The 20,531-nt window shown below is 39.4% G+C and overlaps 1 protein-coding gene across 2 annotated transcripts in view; it reads left to right on the forward strand.

Annotated features, from left to right (window-relative positions):
* TRAF6 (TNF receptor associated factor 6) overlaps positions 1 to 20,531 on the forward strand; it is a 38,993-nt gene that overhangs the window by 1,293 nt on the left and 17,169 nt on the right. Inside the window, exons 2-8 of one of the 2 annotated variants that reach the window (XM_070383542.1) lie at positions 5,635 to 5,709; positions 6,316 to 6,636; positions 10,861 to 11,011; positions 11,908 to 12,066; positions 13,441 to 13,512; positions 17,341 to 17,418; positions 18,739 to 19,874. In XM_070383542.1, the coding sequence (XP_070239643.1) occupies positions 6,338 to 6,636; positions 10,861 to 11,011; positions 11,908 to 12,066; positions 13,441 to 13,512; positions 17,341 to 17,418; positions 18,739 to 19,608 (1,629 nt within the window). In that variant the 5' untranslated portion in view covers positions 5,635 to 5,709; positions 6,316 to 6,337 and the 3' untranslated portion in view covers positions 19,609 to 19,874. Of the gene's footprint in view, positions 1 to 5,634; positions 5,710 to 6,315; positions 6,637 to 10,860; positions 11,012 to 11,907; positions 12,067 to 13,440; positions 13,513 to 17,340; positions 17,419 to 18,738 lie in introns of both variants that reach the window. The other variant, XR_011467009.1, reaches the window with a different exon arrangement.

The following is a 20,531-nucleotide window of genomic DNA, read 5'->3' on the forward strand; positions in this document are numbered from 1 at the left end:
GAAGTTGTTCAAATCTTTGCCTCCTGGAGGAGAACAAATAGTGCCTAGAAAGGGGAATGCCCCTCAGATTTGTGTTCAAGAATAGGGGATAGCAGTTGACTCCTTTGGCCCGCACTTCTTGGCCATTGCAACACTTTTGCAGGTCTTTGCAATTTTAGGAATATATTTTAAAAACCTAATAAATAGTTCTTGTTTCTAAAGCTAATAGCAAATTAGAGGTGATTTCTCAGTGTTTTGTATTAACACAGTTTTACTTTATGTGAGTTACATGTTTAGCTATGAACGAATTTCCGTTGACTTAAAATTGACCATTTCAAGACATAACGTTGATTTCTTTAGCTTGGTGGGTTTCTCTTCCTAGCATCTGTAGATCTTACAGAAACAAATTTTTGTGCATAACTCTACTCCCCCTCCCACAAGATAATTTAACAGTATACTCTTTAGACTACTATACACACCATGCTAATAGGGGAATGTAAGCTATGATTTCTTATAAGGCTATTTTCAATATTCATTTTGCAGTCAAAATAAGTTGGCAGTGGATACATCCTACAATATTTAATTAATGCAGTGCTTACTAAGTTCACAAAGAGGGAATTAGTCATGAAACTCTTAACCTACTAAGGAACCATGAACTTTGTACTGTCTCTTCTGTTAATTCATGTAGAAAGCCCCATGAATTCTAAATGTTAGAATAGAAAAGAGGCTGTAAGAAATCTTTATTTGCAAGTAAGAATATCTGTTAACTCTATTTTAGCTTATGAAAAGCCAAGCCTACCTCTGTAGCATCTCATGCAGTGGATACCTGAGGCACCATGTGAAAAAAAAAACTAATAGAACATAATATTTTCTAGTTGGTTGCCAGGTCATCTTCCATTCACTTCTGTAGCTGACTGTAAGCACTATTTTTTTCATTGGTGTTAATTAAAACAGTTACTCATTGTAGTTAGGAAAATGATTTTCATTTAAGTCATCACAATCCCGAAAATCAAAGGGAAAAATTGTTTTAACTTGCCAGAAAGAAAGAGTAAACCTAAAAATACTGAATGGCACTTAAAATACTGCTTTAGCTTAATTTTCCCTTTGCAGTATAGTTACATGGGACTGTATCCTGTAGACACAGTGACTACCTAAAATTTATTTGAAAGGTGTAAAGCTTCTGTATTACTTCTTAAAAGCTTGAAAAGTAGTGGCAATTAGATTTTTAAGACATGCTTACTTTCGTGTCTTAACACTGCATTCCCACAGTGGAATTCCTTTTAAGGAATTGTGACTGACTAGACAGGTTTTCTTAGTAACATATTTGCTATAAAAGGTCTCTTTCAACCTAAAGACCTTCAAGTTTTTTGAACTGGACAGCAAGAGGGCAGTATATAAACTATCCAATAAACTAAATTTTAACTGGACATTTGGGCAGAAAAAGTAGACTTGGCTCAATGACTTTTGCTTTTGTCTTCTGGCTAGTACTTTGATATATGCTGTATAACCAAACAAACATTAATTTCTCAAAAGTGATTTTACTTTAAAAAAATGAATAAAGTTTCAAAAAGTAACTATATGTGGAATTATCAAAGGTATATAAAATGTGTTCTCTCATACTTAATCTGCTCTTGGGAGTGGGAATTAGAAAGCCTTTGATATTGTGTATCAAAATGTAGCTCATGTTGGATAACCAGCATCATCTATAAGAAATCATAAAAAGTTATATACCTGAGCTAATAATTCTACTTCTAAGAAATTTACCTAAAGTAGTAATTAAGCACAAAAATGTATATGTGTGTGTGTATTTAGTTGCTAAGTCGTGTCCAGCTCTTGAGACCCCCATGGACTGTAGCCTGCCAGGCTCCTCTGTTCATGGGATTCTCCAGGGAAGAATACTGGAGTGGGTTGCCATTTCCTTCTCCAACAAAAATGTATACGGGAAAATAAAAAAACAAAGGATATAAACCCTAGTATAGCATCACAGTGTCATCTGTCCTCAGATTTGGAGGGTGTAACAGGGGCCTTTCACCCCCTCCTGGAGCACAGGTGTAAAGACTAATTCTGTTCGTTTCCATTATCTTGCCTTTCCTTTCCTTCTCATCTACTTGTACAGCCTTCCCTGGGAATCTGCATTACCTGTAACAAGGATTCTTGAACTGTTTTTAACTCTTTGAAAATATTATATCAAAAGTAAAAAAATGAAACAAAGCATCAGCCTTTCTTTACTGATTTTTTAGAATTCTATCAACCCAACCTGATAATACTGGACAGCTCATGTTTCATTAAACAGCTCATGTTTAATAGAAGCTGTTGTCAGCATCTTAGTCTAGTGTCATAAAAATAATTGGAAAGAGTTTTAATACAGCTTGATAGACAAAGTTGTCAAAATATAGACAACTATAGGCTAGTACAAATTGCACAGGCTCTGGGGTCAGGTGGTCTTGAGTTCTGATCCTAACTGTTTCTTATTAGTTGGTTAATCCTTGGCAAGTTGCTTAGCCTTTTAAAGACTCAGAGTTTTCCCTTTGACAAGGGGGAAAGGGGAACAATGAAATTGTTAAATAAAATAACTCTTATGGAGTCACACAGGATAACTCACTTTACTTCCAAGCACAGTTCTAAGTGTTTTGCACATATTAATACACTTAATCAAAGTCTAAGGTGGATTCTTTTGTTATCCCCATTTACAGATGAGGAAACTGAAGCACAGAAAGGTTATGTAATTTGCCCAGGGCATACACCAAATAATGGAGACAGAAGTTAAACTCACATCATCCAATTCTAGCACCTAAGCTTTTCACCACTTCATGGTATTGCCTCTCCAGCCAGAATATTGTCTCATCCTTTGTAGGCGCTCATCAAATGGTTCTCAGTATTTCTGAGAAGGAAAATAAAGATTTCTATCATGGTAAAAAGATTGAGGATTACTGTCTTAATCCACTGTTTGTCATGGTGGAAGACAGGATTTTTATATAGAAATGAGACAGTGGAAGTGAGAAATAGATTTAAGGGATTAGATCTGATAGAGTGCCTGATGAACTATGGAATGAGGTTTGTGACATTGTACAGGAGACAGGGATCAAGACCATCCCCATGGAAAAGAAATGCGAAAAAGCAAAACGGCTGTCTGGGGAGGCCTTACAAATAGCTGTGAAAAGAAGAGAAGCGAAAAGCAAAGGAGAAAAGGAAAAGATATAAGCATCTGAATGCAGAGTTCCAAAGAATAGCAAGAAGAGATAAGAAAGCCTTCCTCGGCTATCAATGCAAAGAAATAGAGGAAAACAACAGAATGGGAAAGACTAGAGATCTCTTCAAGAAAATTAGAGATACCAAGGGGACGTTTCATGCAAAGATAGGCTCAATAAAGGACAGAAATGGTATCGACCTAACAGAAGCAGAAGATATTAAGAGAAGAACTATACAAAAGATTTTCATGACCCAGACAATCATGATGGTGTGATCACTGACCTAGAGCCAGACATCCTGGAATGTGAAGTCAAGTGGGCCTTAGAAAGCATCATTACGAACACAGCTAGTGGAGGTGATGGAATTCCAGTTGAGCTGTTTCAAATCCTGAAAGATGATGCTGTGAAAGTGCTGCACTCAATATGCCAGCAAATGTGGAAAACTCAGCAGTGGCCACAGGACTGGAAAAGGTCAGTTTTCATTCCAATCCCAAAGAAAGGAAATGCCAAAGAATGCTCAAACTACCGCACAATTGCACTCATCTCACACGCTAGTAAAGTAATGCTCAAAATTCTCCAAGCCAGGCTTCAGCAATACGTGAACCGTGAGCTTCCTGATGTTCAAGCTGGTTTTAGAAAAGGCAGAGGAACCAGAGATCAAATTGCCAACATCCGCGGGATCATGGAAAAAGCAAGAGAGTTCCAGAAAAACATCTATTTCTGCTTTATTGACTATGCCAAAGCCTTTGATTGTGTGGATCACAATAAACTGTGGAAAATTCTGAAAGAGATGGGAATACCAGACCACCTGACCTGCCTCTTGAGAAATCTGTATGCAGGTCAGGAAGCAACAGTTAGAACTGGCCATGGAACAACAGACTGGTTCCAAATAGGAAAAGGAGTACGTCAAGGCTGTATATTGTCACCCTGCTTATTTAACTTATATGCAGAGTCCATCATGAGAAACACTGGACTGGAAGAAACACAAGCTGGAATCAAGATTGCCGGGAGAAATATCAATAACCTCAGATATGCAGATGACACCACCCTTATGGCAGAAAGTGAAGAGGAACTCAAAAGCCTCTTGATGAAAGTGAAAGTGGAGAGTGAAAAAGTTGGCTTAAAGCTCAACATTCAGAAAATGAAGATCATGGCATCTGGTCCTATCACTTTATGGGAAATAGATGGGAAAACAGTGAAAACAGTGTCAGACTTTATTTTTCTGGGCTCCAGAATCACTGCAGATGGTGACTGCAGCCATGAAATTAAAAGACACTTACTCCTTGGAAGGAAAATTATGTCCAACCTAGATAGCATATTCAAAAGCAGAGACATCACTTTGCCAACAAAGGTCCGTCTAGTCAAAGCTAGATGTTTTTCCTGTGGTCATGTATGGATGTGAGAGTTGGACTGTGAAGAAGGCTGAGCGCTGAAGAATTGATGCTTTTGAACTGTGGTATTGGAGAAGACTCTTGAGAGTCCCTTGGCCTGCAAGGAGATCCAACCAGTCCATTCTGAAGGAGATCAGCCCTGGGATTTCTTTGGAAGGAATGATGCTAAAGCTGAAACTCCAGTACTTTGGCCACCTCATGCGAAGAGTTGACTCATTGGAAAAGACTCTGATGCTGGGAGGGATTGGGGGCAGGAGGAGAAGGGGACGACAGAGGATGAGATAGCTGGATGGCATCACTGACTCAGTGGACGTGAGTCTGGGTGAACTCCGGGAGTTGGTGATGGACAGGGAGGCCTGGCGTGCTGCGATTCATGGGGTCACAAAGAGTCGAACAGGACTGAGTGACTGAACTGAACTGAACTGAGACAGGCTGAGGATACATTGTCTACAACATTGGCTGGAGAGTTACATTCTGTTTTCTAGAACTCTGGTTGATACTTGAACACAAGTTTGAACTGCATGAATTCACTTATAGGTGGATTTTTTCCCAATAAATACTACAACATTATGTCATCAGAGGTTGGTTGAATAAGTGGGTATAGACACAGACCATAAAGTTGTATGTGGATTTTTACCTGCGTGGGAGTCAGCACCCCTAACCCGCATGTTGTTCAAGGGTCAGCTGTATATCTGGCACATAGACAGAATTTTCCTTCAGTGTAATTATCTACAGGAGGGACCTGGTTAACTAGGCTGTGAATTGCTTTTATACCTTAACTTGTTAACTTGTAAATTCCAGTAAAGGTTTGAATTTGAAAGCATCCTACCTACCCATGAAAGGCATAGTTTTCCATAGGCAAACAAAACCTCATTTTTTTTTCCAGTCATTAATAATGAAACATAGTCACTTGACTGAGGGCACGGGGACGTAGAAATAATACGCTTTTTTAATTCTGTTCTTCCTGCATAATAGAAATTGCCACACTGAACATTTGGAGGTACAGTTGACCCCTTGAACAACACAGGTTTGAACTGCACAGGTCCACTTATATGCTTTTTTTTTTTCCAGTACAGGATCTGTGGTTGTTGACTTCAAGAATGTGGAACTCTGAGAACAAAGGGCCAACTTGGATATTTTATCGTGTGCAGGTTGGCACCCCTTACACCAAGTTGTTCACGGGTCAGCTGTACCCAAAAGAATTTTAGGTCTAGAGGAGGAAACTGAGATCCAAATGGTTACATCGCCCTAAATCACATAGCTAATAGTTTCTCACGATCCTCTGATCCCACGTGCACTGGTCTTCCTTGCACTGCCTGCCCGTCGTACCGTTGCCTTCCGCTCTGAATACTTGAAGGAACTCGAGCAGCATAACTAAGTTCATTTCAGCTGCTTAATGAACACCTGATGGGTGAAAGAGCTTGTGCTAAGTACTGAGGAAACAAATATTCTTGAAACTCCAGTCATAGAAAACAGACATTTAAACAGATAATTATGCTAATTATTACAACTGAGGTATTTTTCTTCTGTTAACCTTATTCCGGCTTTCTACAAGCTCACGAATTTCTTAACTTATAAAATAGTATGTTTATGAAGCAAAGCTAAAAAAAACTTTGAAAGTTTTCTGTAAATGATATTAGCATAGCTAATGTATTAATATATCCACTAAAAGGTGGCTGGCATAGATAGCTATGATATATACGTGTGTGTGAGAATATATGTTAAGGGATTTTTTTTTTTCCTTGCTGTGTCTACAGAGCAGTTGATGATCACGTTACTATGAGTCTGCTACACTGTGAAAACAGCTGTGGATCCAGCCAGTCCGAGAGCGACTGTTGCGCCGCCATGGCTGCCAGCTCCTGTGGGACTGCAGCAAAAGACGACAGCGTGAGTGGGACGGCCAGCACGGTGACTCTCTCCAGCTCTTTCATGGAGGAGATCCAGGGGTACGACGTGGAATTTGACCCACCCCTGGAAAGCAAATACGAGTGCCCCATTTGCTTGATGGCTTTGCGGGAAGCGGTGCAGACACCTTGCGGCCACAGGTTCTGCAAAGCCTGCATCATCAAATCAATAAGGTGCGTGAGCATAAAGAAAGAATCAGATGCTGTAACAACCAAATGGAACATTATTACACAGAATAATCTTACACATTTATAAAAAGCTGCCTCAGGGAAAAGAACAGTGGACAGAAAACTGAGAAATTTACATTCTTATTCCAGTTCTTACTGTAGCATGAAAGGTAATTACTATCTCCTTCCCTCTTTGACTATTAGATAAATAAACAATAAGTAGCTCCTTCTACTTAAAGCAGTTGTATTATAGTCTGGAGTGTGTCTTGAAGCTTTAAGAAAATAATATAAAAAGTACTTTAAATGATGATGCAGCTAGAATATGATCATCTCAACAGTACAAATAATGCTGACTCTATAAGTAATCATTATTCTCGTTTTAGCCACATTACGTTTTTGTCTGCTACCTGAAGCCTATGGACCACTGTAAAATAACCAGTTCTTTTAAGGTATTGATTGATGGGACTTCCCTGGTGGCTCAGTGATAAAGAATCCATATGCCAATGCGGGGGGCTTCCCTTGTGGTTCAGCTGGTAAAGACTCTACCTGCAATGCGTGAGACCTGGGTTCAATCCCTGGGTTGGGAAGATCCCTTGGAGAAGGGAAAGGCTACCCACTCCACTATTCTGACCTGGAGAATTCCATGGACTGTATAGTCCATGGGGTCACAAAGAGTCGGACGTGACTGAGCAACTTTCACTTTCACCTAAGGTATTGATCAACAGGGCTTCCTTGGTGGCTCAGTGATAAAGAATCTGTATGCCAGTGCAGGAGATACAGGAGACTTGAGTTCGATCCCTAAAATGAGAAGATCCCCTGGAAAAAGAAATGGCAACCCAGTCCCGTATTGTTGGGACAGAAGAGGCTGGCAGGCTGAAGTCCATGGGGTTGCAGAGTCGGATGTGACTTTGTGACTAAGCAACACTGATCGATGGCTCTGCCAACATTCAATGTCTCCTCACTGCCACCACCCTGCTGAATCCCCATCAGCTCTCACAGGCTGCCCTGCTGCTGCCCTTGCCTGCTTCCAGACTGTTCTCGATATAGCAGCCAAAACGAACCTGGTGAGATACATAAGATGATGTTATCTCTGCTCCAAGCATTGCAGCCCGTCATCTGGCAGTACACGCCAGAGCCCTTGTAAGACCTTAGTTCTGTCACTAAGTCATATCTGACCACCTTTCTATTAGATTCCCATTCCCTCTACCTGTTCACTCTTTTCTGTTCCTTGAATTTGCCAAGTATGCTCTTGCCTTGTGTAGTTGGCTATAGCTGTTCTCTCTGCATCTTATCAGCTAAGTGTTTAGTCAATGCACTTTACTCCTGAGTACCTCTCAATCTCACCTTCTTGTAGGTACCCTGGCCTCCTTGTTTATACCACAGCGTGCCTTCCACCTCATCTCCCCATACTCCCTTTCTCCCTTAAGTACTTTTTTTCTTCAGCATTTTTCATCTTTAAAAATGTAGATAATTTGTGTGCTTTTTGTCTGCTTGCCCCCCTGGAAGATAAGCTCCTTGACAGCAGGGATTGAGAACTTTATTTCTTGATATTTCCTAAGTGCTGATACGTAGTAGGTGCTCAGTAAGTCATGACTGCTTCAACTGAATGAAAGTATTTGGGATTTCCACAAAGGAATAAAATTCATCTCCTAAGAAATAGATGTATTTTACTGTTATTCAGAAGTAGATGGGAACATTTTTAGGAATTCTATACAAGACCAAAAAATGGAAGAAGTAGAGGAATTTTAGGTTCTTCAATTAATAAGCATCTACTTATATTGGTGAAATCATTTCTAAGTAGGTTATCTGGCCATTCACTCATCTTGTAAGCTTTTCTTGTGACTTTTAAGTAAATTATTTTTTTCTTGTGGCATCCCTTGTCTGGTTTGGTGTCAGGGTTAACGCTTGGCTTATAAAAGGAGTTTGGAAATGTTCTTTCCTCTTCTGTTTTTTTTTTTGGAAGAATTTGAAAAGGATTGGTATTCTCCTTTAAATGTTTGATGGCATTCACTAGTAAAACCATCTGCTTCTAGACTTTTGTTTGTTGGAAGGTTTTTGATTACTGATTCACTCTCCTTACTGGTAATCTAGTCTGTTCAGATTTTCTGTTTCTTTATGATTCAGTCTTGGAGGTTGTATGTTTCTTGGAATTTATCCATTTCTTTTAGGTTATCAAATTTGCCGCCATATACTTGTTCACATGAATCTCTCTGCATCTGTGGTATCAGTTGTAATGTCTCCTCTTTCATTCTGATTTTATTATTTGAATCCTCTTTTTTCTCTTGTGAGTCTAGCTAGACCTTTCTATAAAATTTGAATTTGTGGTAACCTCATCCGTACTTGGAGAAGGCAATGGCAACCCACTCCAGTACTCTTGCCTGGAGAATCCCATGGACGGAGGAGCCTGGTGGGCTGCAGTCCATGGGGTCGCTAAGAGTCCGAAACAACTGAGCGACTTCACTTTCACTTTTCACTTTCATGCATTGGAGAAGGAAATGGCCACCCACTCCAGTGTTCTTGCCTGGAGAATCCCAGGGACAGGGGAGCCTGGTGGGCTGATGTCTGTGGGGTCGCAAAGAGTTGGACATGGCTGAAGTGACTTAGCAGCAGCAGCATCCATACTTGGGAATTGGCTTAATTTAAATTAAAAGGGAGCATGTGTCTCACTTCAGTTTTGGAGAAAAATTTGTTAACCAGTGGTAAATTGCCAATGTCTCTTTAGGGTTGGTTTTGTCACCCTCCACACTATCAGCAGTCTGAGCCAGATGGTTCTGAGTTGTGGAAGAATGTCCTGGGTGTTATAGGATGCTTAACTGCGTCCTTGACCTCTGCTCACTGGGTGGTGAAAATAGGCCCACTTCTGCAGTTGTGAGAACCGGAGCATCTCCAGACAGTGCCAGATGTCCCTGGGGGCTCAGAGGTGCCCCAGCTGAGACCACTGGTTTAGGGCATACGTGAGACTGTTAAAGGCTTACCTTTTCTTTTTTCTTCTGTTTATAGTGATTTTCAATTTATATTATATTTAGATTGAATCAAGACCACATTGTGAATTGTTGGCTTTTTCTGTAGGTGTACAGTATTTCACCCATGCCCAGGAAGGTAACTAGTCTTTAGCAGGTTTTTAATAGCAAGATATTCATGAAAGTAGTAGAACAGTGATCTGAAAAGGAAGTAAAACCCACAAAAGGAAGTCGAGGTCCTTTTTCTTTTTTTCTATCTCCTAAACTAGAAATGACCACTAACTTTGACTTTAATGTTCTTAAGGAACGGCTCAGGAATTTCTCGTCGGTATAGTCATTCAGAGCATCAAAAGACATCTCAATCAATTCCATATTCTTTTGGAGTGATTGCTTATGCAGTGGGTAATGATTTCCAGTTCACTTTGAAAGATTCTTCTTTCTCTTAAACACCCAATCATCTAGGTTTGGGGAATATATTTCAGTAAATTTGTTTATGTCCCTGCTTCTCAAAAAAATATTTGACAGTGTAATGATAACATCATGCAATGTGAGAGAGGCCCGGTAAACACTCTGTCACACCATTTCTGGTTCTGAGACGTTGGACAGCACAGCTTATTTTCAGCACTTTACCTCCACAGGAACCACCGCTGTTGTTCACACATAGGAAGTGCACCACCAGTGTCTGAGTGAAGGACGCTCTGTGGCCTCCCTGACCTGCCACATTTTGCGAGTGAAGATTGAAACATCCCCAAAAGTGAAAGGGGCATGACAGACACCCAAGCTTCTTGGGGATAGTTTTTCCCATAATTGGATGGAATAAACCATGGGGAAGCAGGACGTAGAGGTCCTTCTAACTCCCAACTGCATTGTACCCATGACACAAAGATACAAGAAACCGGTGTTGTCCATGAGCCAGTGTTGATGACTTTCAGAGTAAACCTTAAAAATGTGGCCTCACGGGGTTACTGCTAATGGGTGTAATTTTTACTTATGACTAATAACTGTAGACATGTTATTAGTGTATTCTGAGCAGCATATATTTAGTTACATCTCCCTAGTATGTTAAATGGCTGCTGTCAGAACACAGGCAAGACTGGTTCATAAACTGTCCGTAAAAGGACAGTTTATTTTGGTGATATTATACAATACAATGTGTTTATTTTCTATAGGAAATAATATATGAAGAATTTATATATGTGATGTATTATTGTTTTGTATTTTCTAAGGTGAATGTTTTAAATCTACTAAATAATGTATTTGTTTCTTTTAGGGATGCAGGTCACAAATGTCCAGTTGACAATGAAATACTGCTGGAAAACCAACTATTTCCTGACAATTTTGCAAAACGAGAGATTCTTTCGCTGATGGTGAAATGTCCAAATGAAGGTTGTTTGCACAAGATGGAACTGAGGCATCTTGAGGTATTAAAGTTATTTTCTAGCCATGTGCGTTTATGCAAGAAGTTCCTGGAGAACAGGGATTTCGCTTTGTCCATCTGGATATTGCCACTGCTTAGCATATAGTGATTGGCTAGTAAATTCTTGCTGAATTAATACCAACCCTTTCATTATTGAGTATAAATATAAGTAGAAACCAGAAATTTCTTTTTCCGTCTACTCTGGCTTTACACCCTGTAATAATAAAAAATAAATCAGTATTCTTCTAAAAGCTTTTTGGGTGAACTTTATCTGCAATGAAACTGAAGAGCGTTTTAAATGTGTCACGTTTTAATCCCATAGCTTCATTTCTGTCATTTTGAAATAAGCAACAAGCCCCAAGTAGTCATCATCTTAGCACCCTCATCATACTTGTTTCTCTGGTTTTCTAAATTATTCATTTTATTTTGAACTAAATGGAGTTCTCCTATAGCTTAAGATGAACTGAAGCCACCAGATAAAAGAATTTGTTTTTAAGTTAATCCTTAGTGTGGTGGTTTTTATGAGAAGTTAAATATCACTTAAGTTCCATTTGAAATTAAGCATTTAAAATATACGTATAACTTACTCCCTTAGCTCCTTTTGAAAGAGTGGCCTTTTGGACACAGCACTAAATTGACGATGAGAAAATCTGCTTCTTTTCATCTCTCTTCCCTAATTAGATAAATGAACCTGAAAAGTAAGTCCTTTGTATAAACTTTCAATTCACAACCATTATTTGAAAAAAATCCATTAAAGCCTTCATATTGTGGTTCTGTGGTGTGTACTACACAAAGCAGGTTCAGTAGCCAAATCTATAGAAGAGAACAGTATATTCTTAGAATATATTTAGAAAATTTCTCAAGGACTGGCAAATACTGCTTATTTCTTTTTCTTCATAGGAGCATCAAGCACACTGTGAGTTTGCTCTTATGAGTTGTCCACAATGCCAGCGTCCCTTCCAGAAATGCCATCTTAATATTCATATTCTCAAGGAGTGTCCAAGGAGACAGGTTCCTTGTGAAAACTGTGCTGTATCAATGGCATTTGAAGATAAAGAGGTATGTACTAAGTTGGATTTGTTGATTCAACTACTGTTTTATTTTTTTAATGTACAGTGGAAGGAGTTAGCAGAGATGAAGATGTTAATCTAGTCCTGAGTCTGTGTTATCAATTGTGAGAAGACTGAGTTTTAAGAAAGTAAGTTAAGTAAACCATTTTAGTAAATGAATGTAGGGTTTATATTTTCGTCTGTTTCTTAGAAAGCATTATTTCTGCTCCTTAACCACTGTAGAAGATATACAAGTAACAAAATCTTCTAGGAAAGTATGTGCTGATCTGTTTCCCTATGTGAATTTTAATAATCAGTTTTGGATTAGAGACAAATAATTACTGTATAAGACTTACATTTTTCTCTTTAAAAAAGAGAATGAATTGTTGAAACTTTGAGGAGATTACATCCACAAAGTATGCTTCTTTGGTGATAATTCATTGAGCTGTACACATAAAATGAATTCACTTTTCTGTACTTATACTTCAATTAAAATGTTTAGTTTTTAAAAGAAACTCCATGGCACCTGACAGCATCATGATGATAGAACATTTTTTCCATTTATAGACAGATTAAGTGATTTTATATGAATGTTATCAATGGGAAGGCCAGCACAGAGATCCTAGATCTGTATCCCCATCCTATGTCCTTTTTACTAAAATGATGTATGTACAATTTATGTTCTTTTTACTATCAAGGTATTTCCTTAGACTTTATTTCTTGCAGGTTCATCTTGGTAATGTCCCTACTTATGAGATCAAGTGTATTACGCTTATTAAGTTGATTAATTATTCAGTGTCAGCTAACTTGCTAAAAACAGTGAAGTCTGAGGCATAATTACAGCCAATTGGTGTGTTCTTAAACTTTAAAAATGGGCCTAACCAGGAGGGTTAGTTATTTCTTAAATTTATTGTATTCTAGAAAACAAGACTCATTTTTCTGGGGCCTTCAAGAACCTAGGCAACCTGCCCCAATTATGCGTCTGTTCTTTACCCTCCTGATAAGAGTTTTAATTAAATCATCTTGCTGCTACTGGAAATTTCTGAAAAGAGGTCTTTGGAGAAGTATAGTATTGATGAATGATGTCCAAACAGTCACAGATGCTCTATGACTTTTAATCAGGTTTTCAAAAAGTGACTTAAAAGATTCTCTTATGCATACTATCATATTCTCTCAAAGAGCTGGAGGGTGAGATGAATCTCATTTCTTCACTGGCGAAGGGAGAGAAAATAACCATTATAGATTATTCTCACATTTTTATTTTACACATACCAGTGTCCCTAATTTATTCATAGTGAAAAATATTTCTTGTTATAAAAATGGGTTGTTTTTACCTTTTCAGATTTTCTCACATTTTTTCTTATATTTCGCCAATAAAATTTAGATTCATGAGCAGAACTGTCCTTTGGCAAATGTCATCTGTGAATACTGCAATACCATGCTCATCAGAGAACAGGTATAGTGATTCTCTTTCATAAACCAATATTTCCATAATTAGATTAAAGAAGTAAATTAGGTCTTTAATTGAAAATTTAAATCAATAAGGCAAAATGAATGCAGATTGGAGAAGAATTAAAACTTTGTGAGTTTTAAATGCAAATCAGAGTCACAATCAGTTGTCCTCTCATACCAGTCTGAATGGCTGTCATTTAAAAGTCTACAAATAATAAATTCTGGAGAGGGTGTAGGGAAAAAGGAACCCTTCTACACTGTTGGTGAGAATGTAAATTGGTGCAACCACTGTGGAAAACAGTATGGAGGTTCCTTAAAAAAATAAAAAGTAGAACTACCATGTGATCTAGTAATCCTACTCATGGGCATATATCCCCCCAAAGATGAAAAGTCTTAATTTGAAAAGGTGCATGGGGAATTCCTGGCAGTCCATTGGTCAGTACTCCACACTTTCACTGCCAAGGGTCTGGATTCAGTTCTTGGCTGGGGGAACTAAGATCCCGCAAGCCACACAGTGGAGCACAAAAAAAGAAAGCAAAGGTTCATGCACCCCAGTGTTCATAGCTACATGATTTACAATAGGCAAGACTTAGAAACAGACTAAATGCCCACGAACAGATTGGTGTAAAAAGATGTGGTATATGTATATAGACGTTAGACTATCACTCAGTCCATGGGGCCGCAAAGAGTCAGATACGACTGAGCGACTGAACCATGACAACAACAGGCATAGAAAAGAATGGAACTGCCATTTGCAGCAGCATGGATGCGCCTAGGGAATAGCCTGCTAAGTGAAGTAAGTCAGACAGAGAAAGACGAATGTTATATGTTACCACTTACATAAGGAATCCAAGAAATGATGCAAGTGAATCTATGTACAAAAAAATAGACCCAGAGATAAAAAAACAAACTTAGGGTTACAGAAGAAGAAAAAAAGCGGGGAAAGATAAATTAGATGTATTGAATTAACAGATACAAACTACTGTACATACAATAGATAAGCAACAGGTATATACACAGCACAGTGGGGAACTATATGCAGTATCTGGTATCTGTTATCTGGTAGCAACCTATAATGGAAAGTAATCCGAAAAATATAAATATATATGTAACTGAATCACTTTGCTATATACTTGAAACTAATATAATATTGTAAATCCACTATATTTCAATTTTTTAGAAAACTTGAGTTTTTTTTTTTTCAGATACATTGATACAGTACTTTCAGAAAGAACAAAGTACTCAGTCATAAGTACTTAAAATTCCTAAATCATTAACATAATACCTGTGTTTATGTATATTCATAAAAGTTCTAAATAAAGCCAAGTAATTTTTAGATAAAAAGAATTAAAAATGCTCATTTAAAGAACAGAAAACTTTATAAGAAATACATCTTTAGATTGTGAAATAAGGATCTTAGGTATCCAGAAACCACTTGAAAAAGAAGGAAACAAGTCTGTAGCAGAACGTTACTTATTGCCATGGCCCCTGAGGCGTGTTGGGAGATTTCCAGGATCTGTAGCCTCTCTGTTCGGTTGTCTGTAGACCCTTGATGGGGCATCATCAGAAGTAGCTGTAATAGAAAACTATTCATTTTTATTATTAATAGAGAAAGGAAAATTCCATCTGGTTGCTATCTTCTGACATTTGAAGAGTTTACCCACAGAATATGAATATTAGTCACTAAATATTTATACACCCATGAAATCTGCAAACCCAGAGATCATAATTGATTACCTTACTAAGTAGGAAAACCAAAACCTGTCCCTCGGCTAAATTTTTCCATTCATCTGTTAACAGAGTCCTTTAGTTTTTTTTCCAACAGGGCCTTAATTTGAAGGTGTTAAACTTGTTTTTGCTTGTGAACTCTCACCTACCTGGTTTTTCTTTTTTGCCTTGTTTTGATGTTTGAAGGAAAGCACATCTAAAACCTAGCAGAAATAAAACTTAATGTAGGAAAAAACGCTAGGTTTAGAGTCAAAAAACCTACATTTTGACTCTGACTGTGCCATTGTCTTGCACGTTGATCTCTGATAAGAAAGTTGACATTCTAAGTTAGGGATTAGTAAACCAGCCCACCAGCTAAATCTGACTGCTACCTGCTTTTTAAAATAAGTTTCATTGGAACACAGCCCTGCCCGTGCGTTTATGTCTTGTATATGGCTGGTTTTGTACTGCAGTGGGAGAGCTGAGTACTGTGACAGAGTCCATGGGGCTTCCTAGATGAAGCTGTAAAGAACCTGCCTCCCAATATAGGAGGCATACGAGACCTGGGCTCGATCCCTGGGTTGGAAAAATTCTCTGGAGGAGGGCATGGCCACCCACTGCAGTATTCTTACCTGGAGAATTGGACAGACAGAGGATCCTGGTGGGCTGCAATCCATAGGGTTGCACAGAGTCAGACACAACTGAAGCGACTTTGTACACACACACATGACAGGCTCCATAGGGCTTACAAGGCTGAAAATATTTATTCCATGACCCTTCAGAGACAATTTTGCTGACCACTGTTACAGATGTTGTTTCTGAAGGGTCATATAGGTTGCCATTTCCTCCTCCAGTTCAAGTCCTCATCATTTTCATTGGAGATTTAGTTACATATTTGGTCATTGCAAGAAACAACAATCTTGTAAAACAGACAAATACAAATAACATAGCAGTATTACTAAAGTCATAAGTGAGAATTAAGCCAAAAACTTCCATTAGGTGTAGCCCAGTATATTCTTAGGTCATCTGAGATTATAGCTAAACTAAATTTTTAGAGGAAATTTCATACCACTTTCAAAAAACATAATTCTGTGTAATGAATCTTAACTTAAAGAATGTGTTTTGGAGTCCCCAGATTAAAAGCTGAGACTTTCTTTAAAACCTAGGTGCTTAAAGTGTCTTCTAACATCCGAATCTCCCCATTGTAGTCAGAGTATGCGCAGGTTAACAGAAGCTAAGAAGCTATGAAAGGTGGTCATGAGGGAAGTACAGGGTGCAGTCAGTGGCTCTGACGTAGACAGTTTACTGGTCCCTCATCACGGGCCTGAGAGTTGGACCATAAAGAAAGCTGAGCGCCAAAGAATTGGTGCCTTTGAGCTCTGGTGTTGGAGAAGACTCTTGAGAGTCCCTTGGACTGCAAGGAGATCAAGCCAGTCAATCCTAAAGGAAATCAACCCTGAATATTCATTGGAAGGACTGATGCTGAAGCTGAAGCTCCAACACTTCGGCCATCTGATGTGAAGAGCTGACTCATTAGAAAAGACCCTGATGCTGGGAAAGATTGAGGGCAGGAGGAGAAGGGGACGACAGAGTACAAGATGGTTGGATGGCATCACCGACTCAATAGACATGAGTTTGAGCAAACTGTGGAAAATAGTGAAGGACAAGGAAGCCTGGTGTGCTCCAGTCCATGGGGTCGCAAAGAGACACGAGTGAGCGACTGAACTGAACTGAATCAGTGGCATGGACCTCAGTGAGAGTTCTAGTTGCATTGTGGATGACATCAGAAGGTGCTTTTTCTTTAAAATGCCGCTAGAGGGTGGCAGTTCCCCAACAATAGGAATAAACTCATGTTCTCGAAATGAATTTTGAGTGATTTGGGGGCACAGTATGAGATGTTGATATTTCCTTTCTCTGTGACTTTTGGAAGTAAATATCATTTTAATCTTTGTGGGCTGACTGGTTTCTGTTTCAGCTGTTCAGCTCAGCCACTGTAACAAAAGCAGCCATAGACAATATAATTTTGTTTAGATGAAGTGTTATTCTTTATTGTGAGTATGCTCTTGTCAAACTAGAATATGAAAGGCAGGGAAGGACGTTTTTCAGCCTCTGCTTTGGTTTTCAGATGCCCAATCACTATGATCTAGACTGCCCTACAGCCCCAGTCCCATGCACGTTCAGTGCTTTTGGTTGCCATGAAAAGGTAAGTTGTTGTTTTTTTAATTCTCAAATATAGATCACGAAAATCAAGTTCTATAGTGTGGTAGAGGATAGCAGTGGACTGGAGGCGGCGGACACGTTGTTTATGTGGTCTTTAGCTCCAAAGAGAAGTGGGGGAAGCAGTTGGTGATGGCAGGGGGAGGTGTGATTGGGGTTGCACGGAGTGTACTGGAAAGAGAAGCAGACCAGGAAAGGAGCCATGAATGAACAGTCTCAGACGCTGGTGAAACAGGCAAGGAGTAAGGATTGTTCTGATCTCTGACGTGAGTTTTAAGACCTGGTGATCAGTTTTGTCAGATACCTGAGAGACAGCGTCGTCTCTCTTTCTGGAGAGCCTGAGTACACTTGGCGCTTCTGCTGTGCCTTTATATCTGAATTTTTTTTTTATCGTAAGTATGCATTTAATAACTTAAAATTAAATGAGCAAATAGTGTATAGTATGATTACACTTGAGGGAAGATCCTCTATTGCTTGTGTTCATAGAGAGAAAGACTTAAAGAAAATGTATCAAAATGTTCATGGTAGGTGAGATAACAGGTAGCTTATTTTCTTTTTGAACATCTACACTTTCTTTCTATAATGTACTTGAATTACCCTCACAGTAGAATTGGTATATTATCTTTTTTTCATATAACAGTTAGACTATTCTTGATGACCTTAGAAAAGTAGGAAGACAGGGAAGATTCCACTTTGCAGTAGATTTGTAAAAATAAGTGTGGGGTTGGAGACAGTGCAGGTGGATGGCTCTTGGTTATAAAAGGAAGAGGAAGAAAATGGTATTAGCTTGAGGGAGATACAAGATCAATAAAGGGGTTGCTCCCCCCACACCCTGGTTTTTTTTAACAGGAAAGACTTTAATAAATCTGTTCTGAGGGGAATGGTTAAGAGGAGAGAATGTTTGAAGATAAAGGAGAAAGGAGATGGCTAAGCAAAACCTCCTGAGGAGGTGAAAAGGGATGGATGCCACTTGGAGCCCAGGTGAAGCATTAAGCTAGGACAAGAGGAGGGTCAGCTCTGAGTCCAAAGAGAAGGACGGGCATAGATCCTGATACTTTTACAAGTGGGAGGGAGGTTTGTCTGAGTGAAACCTGAATGAATATTCAGCAGATAGCCTCTCAGTTTTTCAGGGAATGAAGAGGCAAGATCATTTCTCTGGATGGAGAATCTGATGCAGTCAGAGAAGGTTGTAGGGGACTGAGGAGAGTGATGATGTGACTTCAGAACCTTTTATTTGACTTGGCTAGGTCCCTTTCCTAGTCCTCACATCTCTGTTCCCTACCTGAGGCCTGTGCTTGATTTTCAGATGCAGAGGAATCACTTGGCACGCCACCTGCAAGAGAATACCCAGTCGCATATGAGAATGATGGCCCAGGCTGTTCAGACTTTAAGCCTCGCGGTAGCTCCTGTGCCTCAGTGTACCATGCCTCTGTATGACTCTGTGCCTCCCACCCGGCCTTCCTCTGGGCGTCACTCAGAAGTCCACAATTTCCAAGAAACCATTCAACAGTTAGAGGGTCGCCTTGTAAGACAAGACCATCAAATCCGGGAACTGACTGCAAAAATGGAAACCCAGAGCATGTATGTAAATGAGCTCAAGCGAACTATTCGAACCCTTGAGGACAAAGTTGCTGAAATAGAAGCACAGCAGTGCAATGGGATTTACATCTGGAAGATTGGCAACTTTGGGATGCACTTGAAATCGCAGGAAGAGGAGAAGCCTGTTGTCATTCACAGCCCCGGGTTCTACACAGGCAAACCCGGCTACAAACTGTGCATGCGGCTGCACCTGCAGCTGCCGAGCGCGCAGCGCTGCGCCAACTACATATCGCTCTTTGTCCACACGATGCAAGGGGAGTACGACAGCCACCTGCCGTGGCCCTTCCAGGGGACAATACGCCTTACCATCCTTGACCAGTCTGAAGCAGCTGTGAGGCAAAACCACGAAGAAATAATGGACGCCAAACCAGAGCTCCTGGCCTTTCAGAGACCCACCATCCCCCGGAACCCCAAGGGTTTTGGCTACGTGACTTTTATGCATCTGGAAGCCCTCAGACAAAGAACCTTCATCAAGGATGACACGTTATTAGTACGCTGTGAGGTCTCCACCCGCTTCGACATGGGCAGTCTTCGGAGGGAGGGTTTTCAGCCACGGAGTACTGACTCAGGGATATAGCATCCCCTGATTTGTTCAAGAAACAACAGAAAAAACATCTGCAGCAAACTTACCCTGTTCTCAATAATAATGTACAAACAAAAAACAATGGGAAAGATATAATACTCACCAATGAATTTTATTTGACTTCCTATAGATTTCAGGGGATTTGAGCCATAATCCTTGGGAAGCTTAAGTTCTCATTCACCCTGGTTTTTCCTCCAGAGTGTTATTAAGGATATTCAGGGACTAGTTTAAACCCTAAATATAACCTTACTTATTAAATACTACTGTGTTGTCTGTCACATAATTCTCCTTAAAGTTGTTTCATTTTACCTTGCTTATTATTTCCTTTAGGCTACAAAGTAGCATTTCTCCAGAGTTAGAACTCTGAGAACCATGTGAAAACCAGCTGCTAGGTGTTAGGCTACAAGTCCCTTTTTGTCTTTTCCAGGAAGTGAATTCCACAGCCCCTCCGTGATTCTTTGTTCCCTAGTGCTCTAGAACAAGGGGACACACACACACATAATCACCAACAGAGAAAGTTTAAATTTCTCACCTAGTCAGCCAGTATGGCGGCTCATTGGTGGTGAGAAAAGCCAGTTGAGCCAAGAAATTTTCAGCTCTTTTGAACACTGCTGTTTCTGTGATTGTTGTCCAAAAATAAGTACCTGTCAAGGTACATGTAAAAAAATAAAGTTGTTCTTGTTGCATAGGTGAAAGAAAGCCTGAAGGACAGCTACTACCATTTTTTGATGACTTATTTTCTTCTTTGTGCAGCTTACCCATTTTACATTTTTTTCTACAATAAACATGTCCTTTTCTCAAAGAAAAAAAGTTACATGTTGCCACAAAACATTCAACCCTAACAAAAAAGGAAATAATATTTAAAAGCTTCCTGGTCAAACTTCTATTAAAAGCATGCCTGTGCATTAGGTACTGAG

This window comes from Bos mutus, chromosome 15 (genome assembly GCF_027580195.1).
Source record: "Bos mutus isolate GX-2022 chromosome 15, NWIPB_WYAK_1.1, whole genome shotgun sequence".
Lineage (NCBI taxonomy): Eukaryota > Metazoa > Chordata > Mammalia > Artiodactyla > Bovidae > Bos > Bos mutus.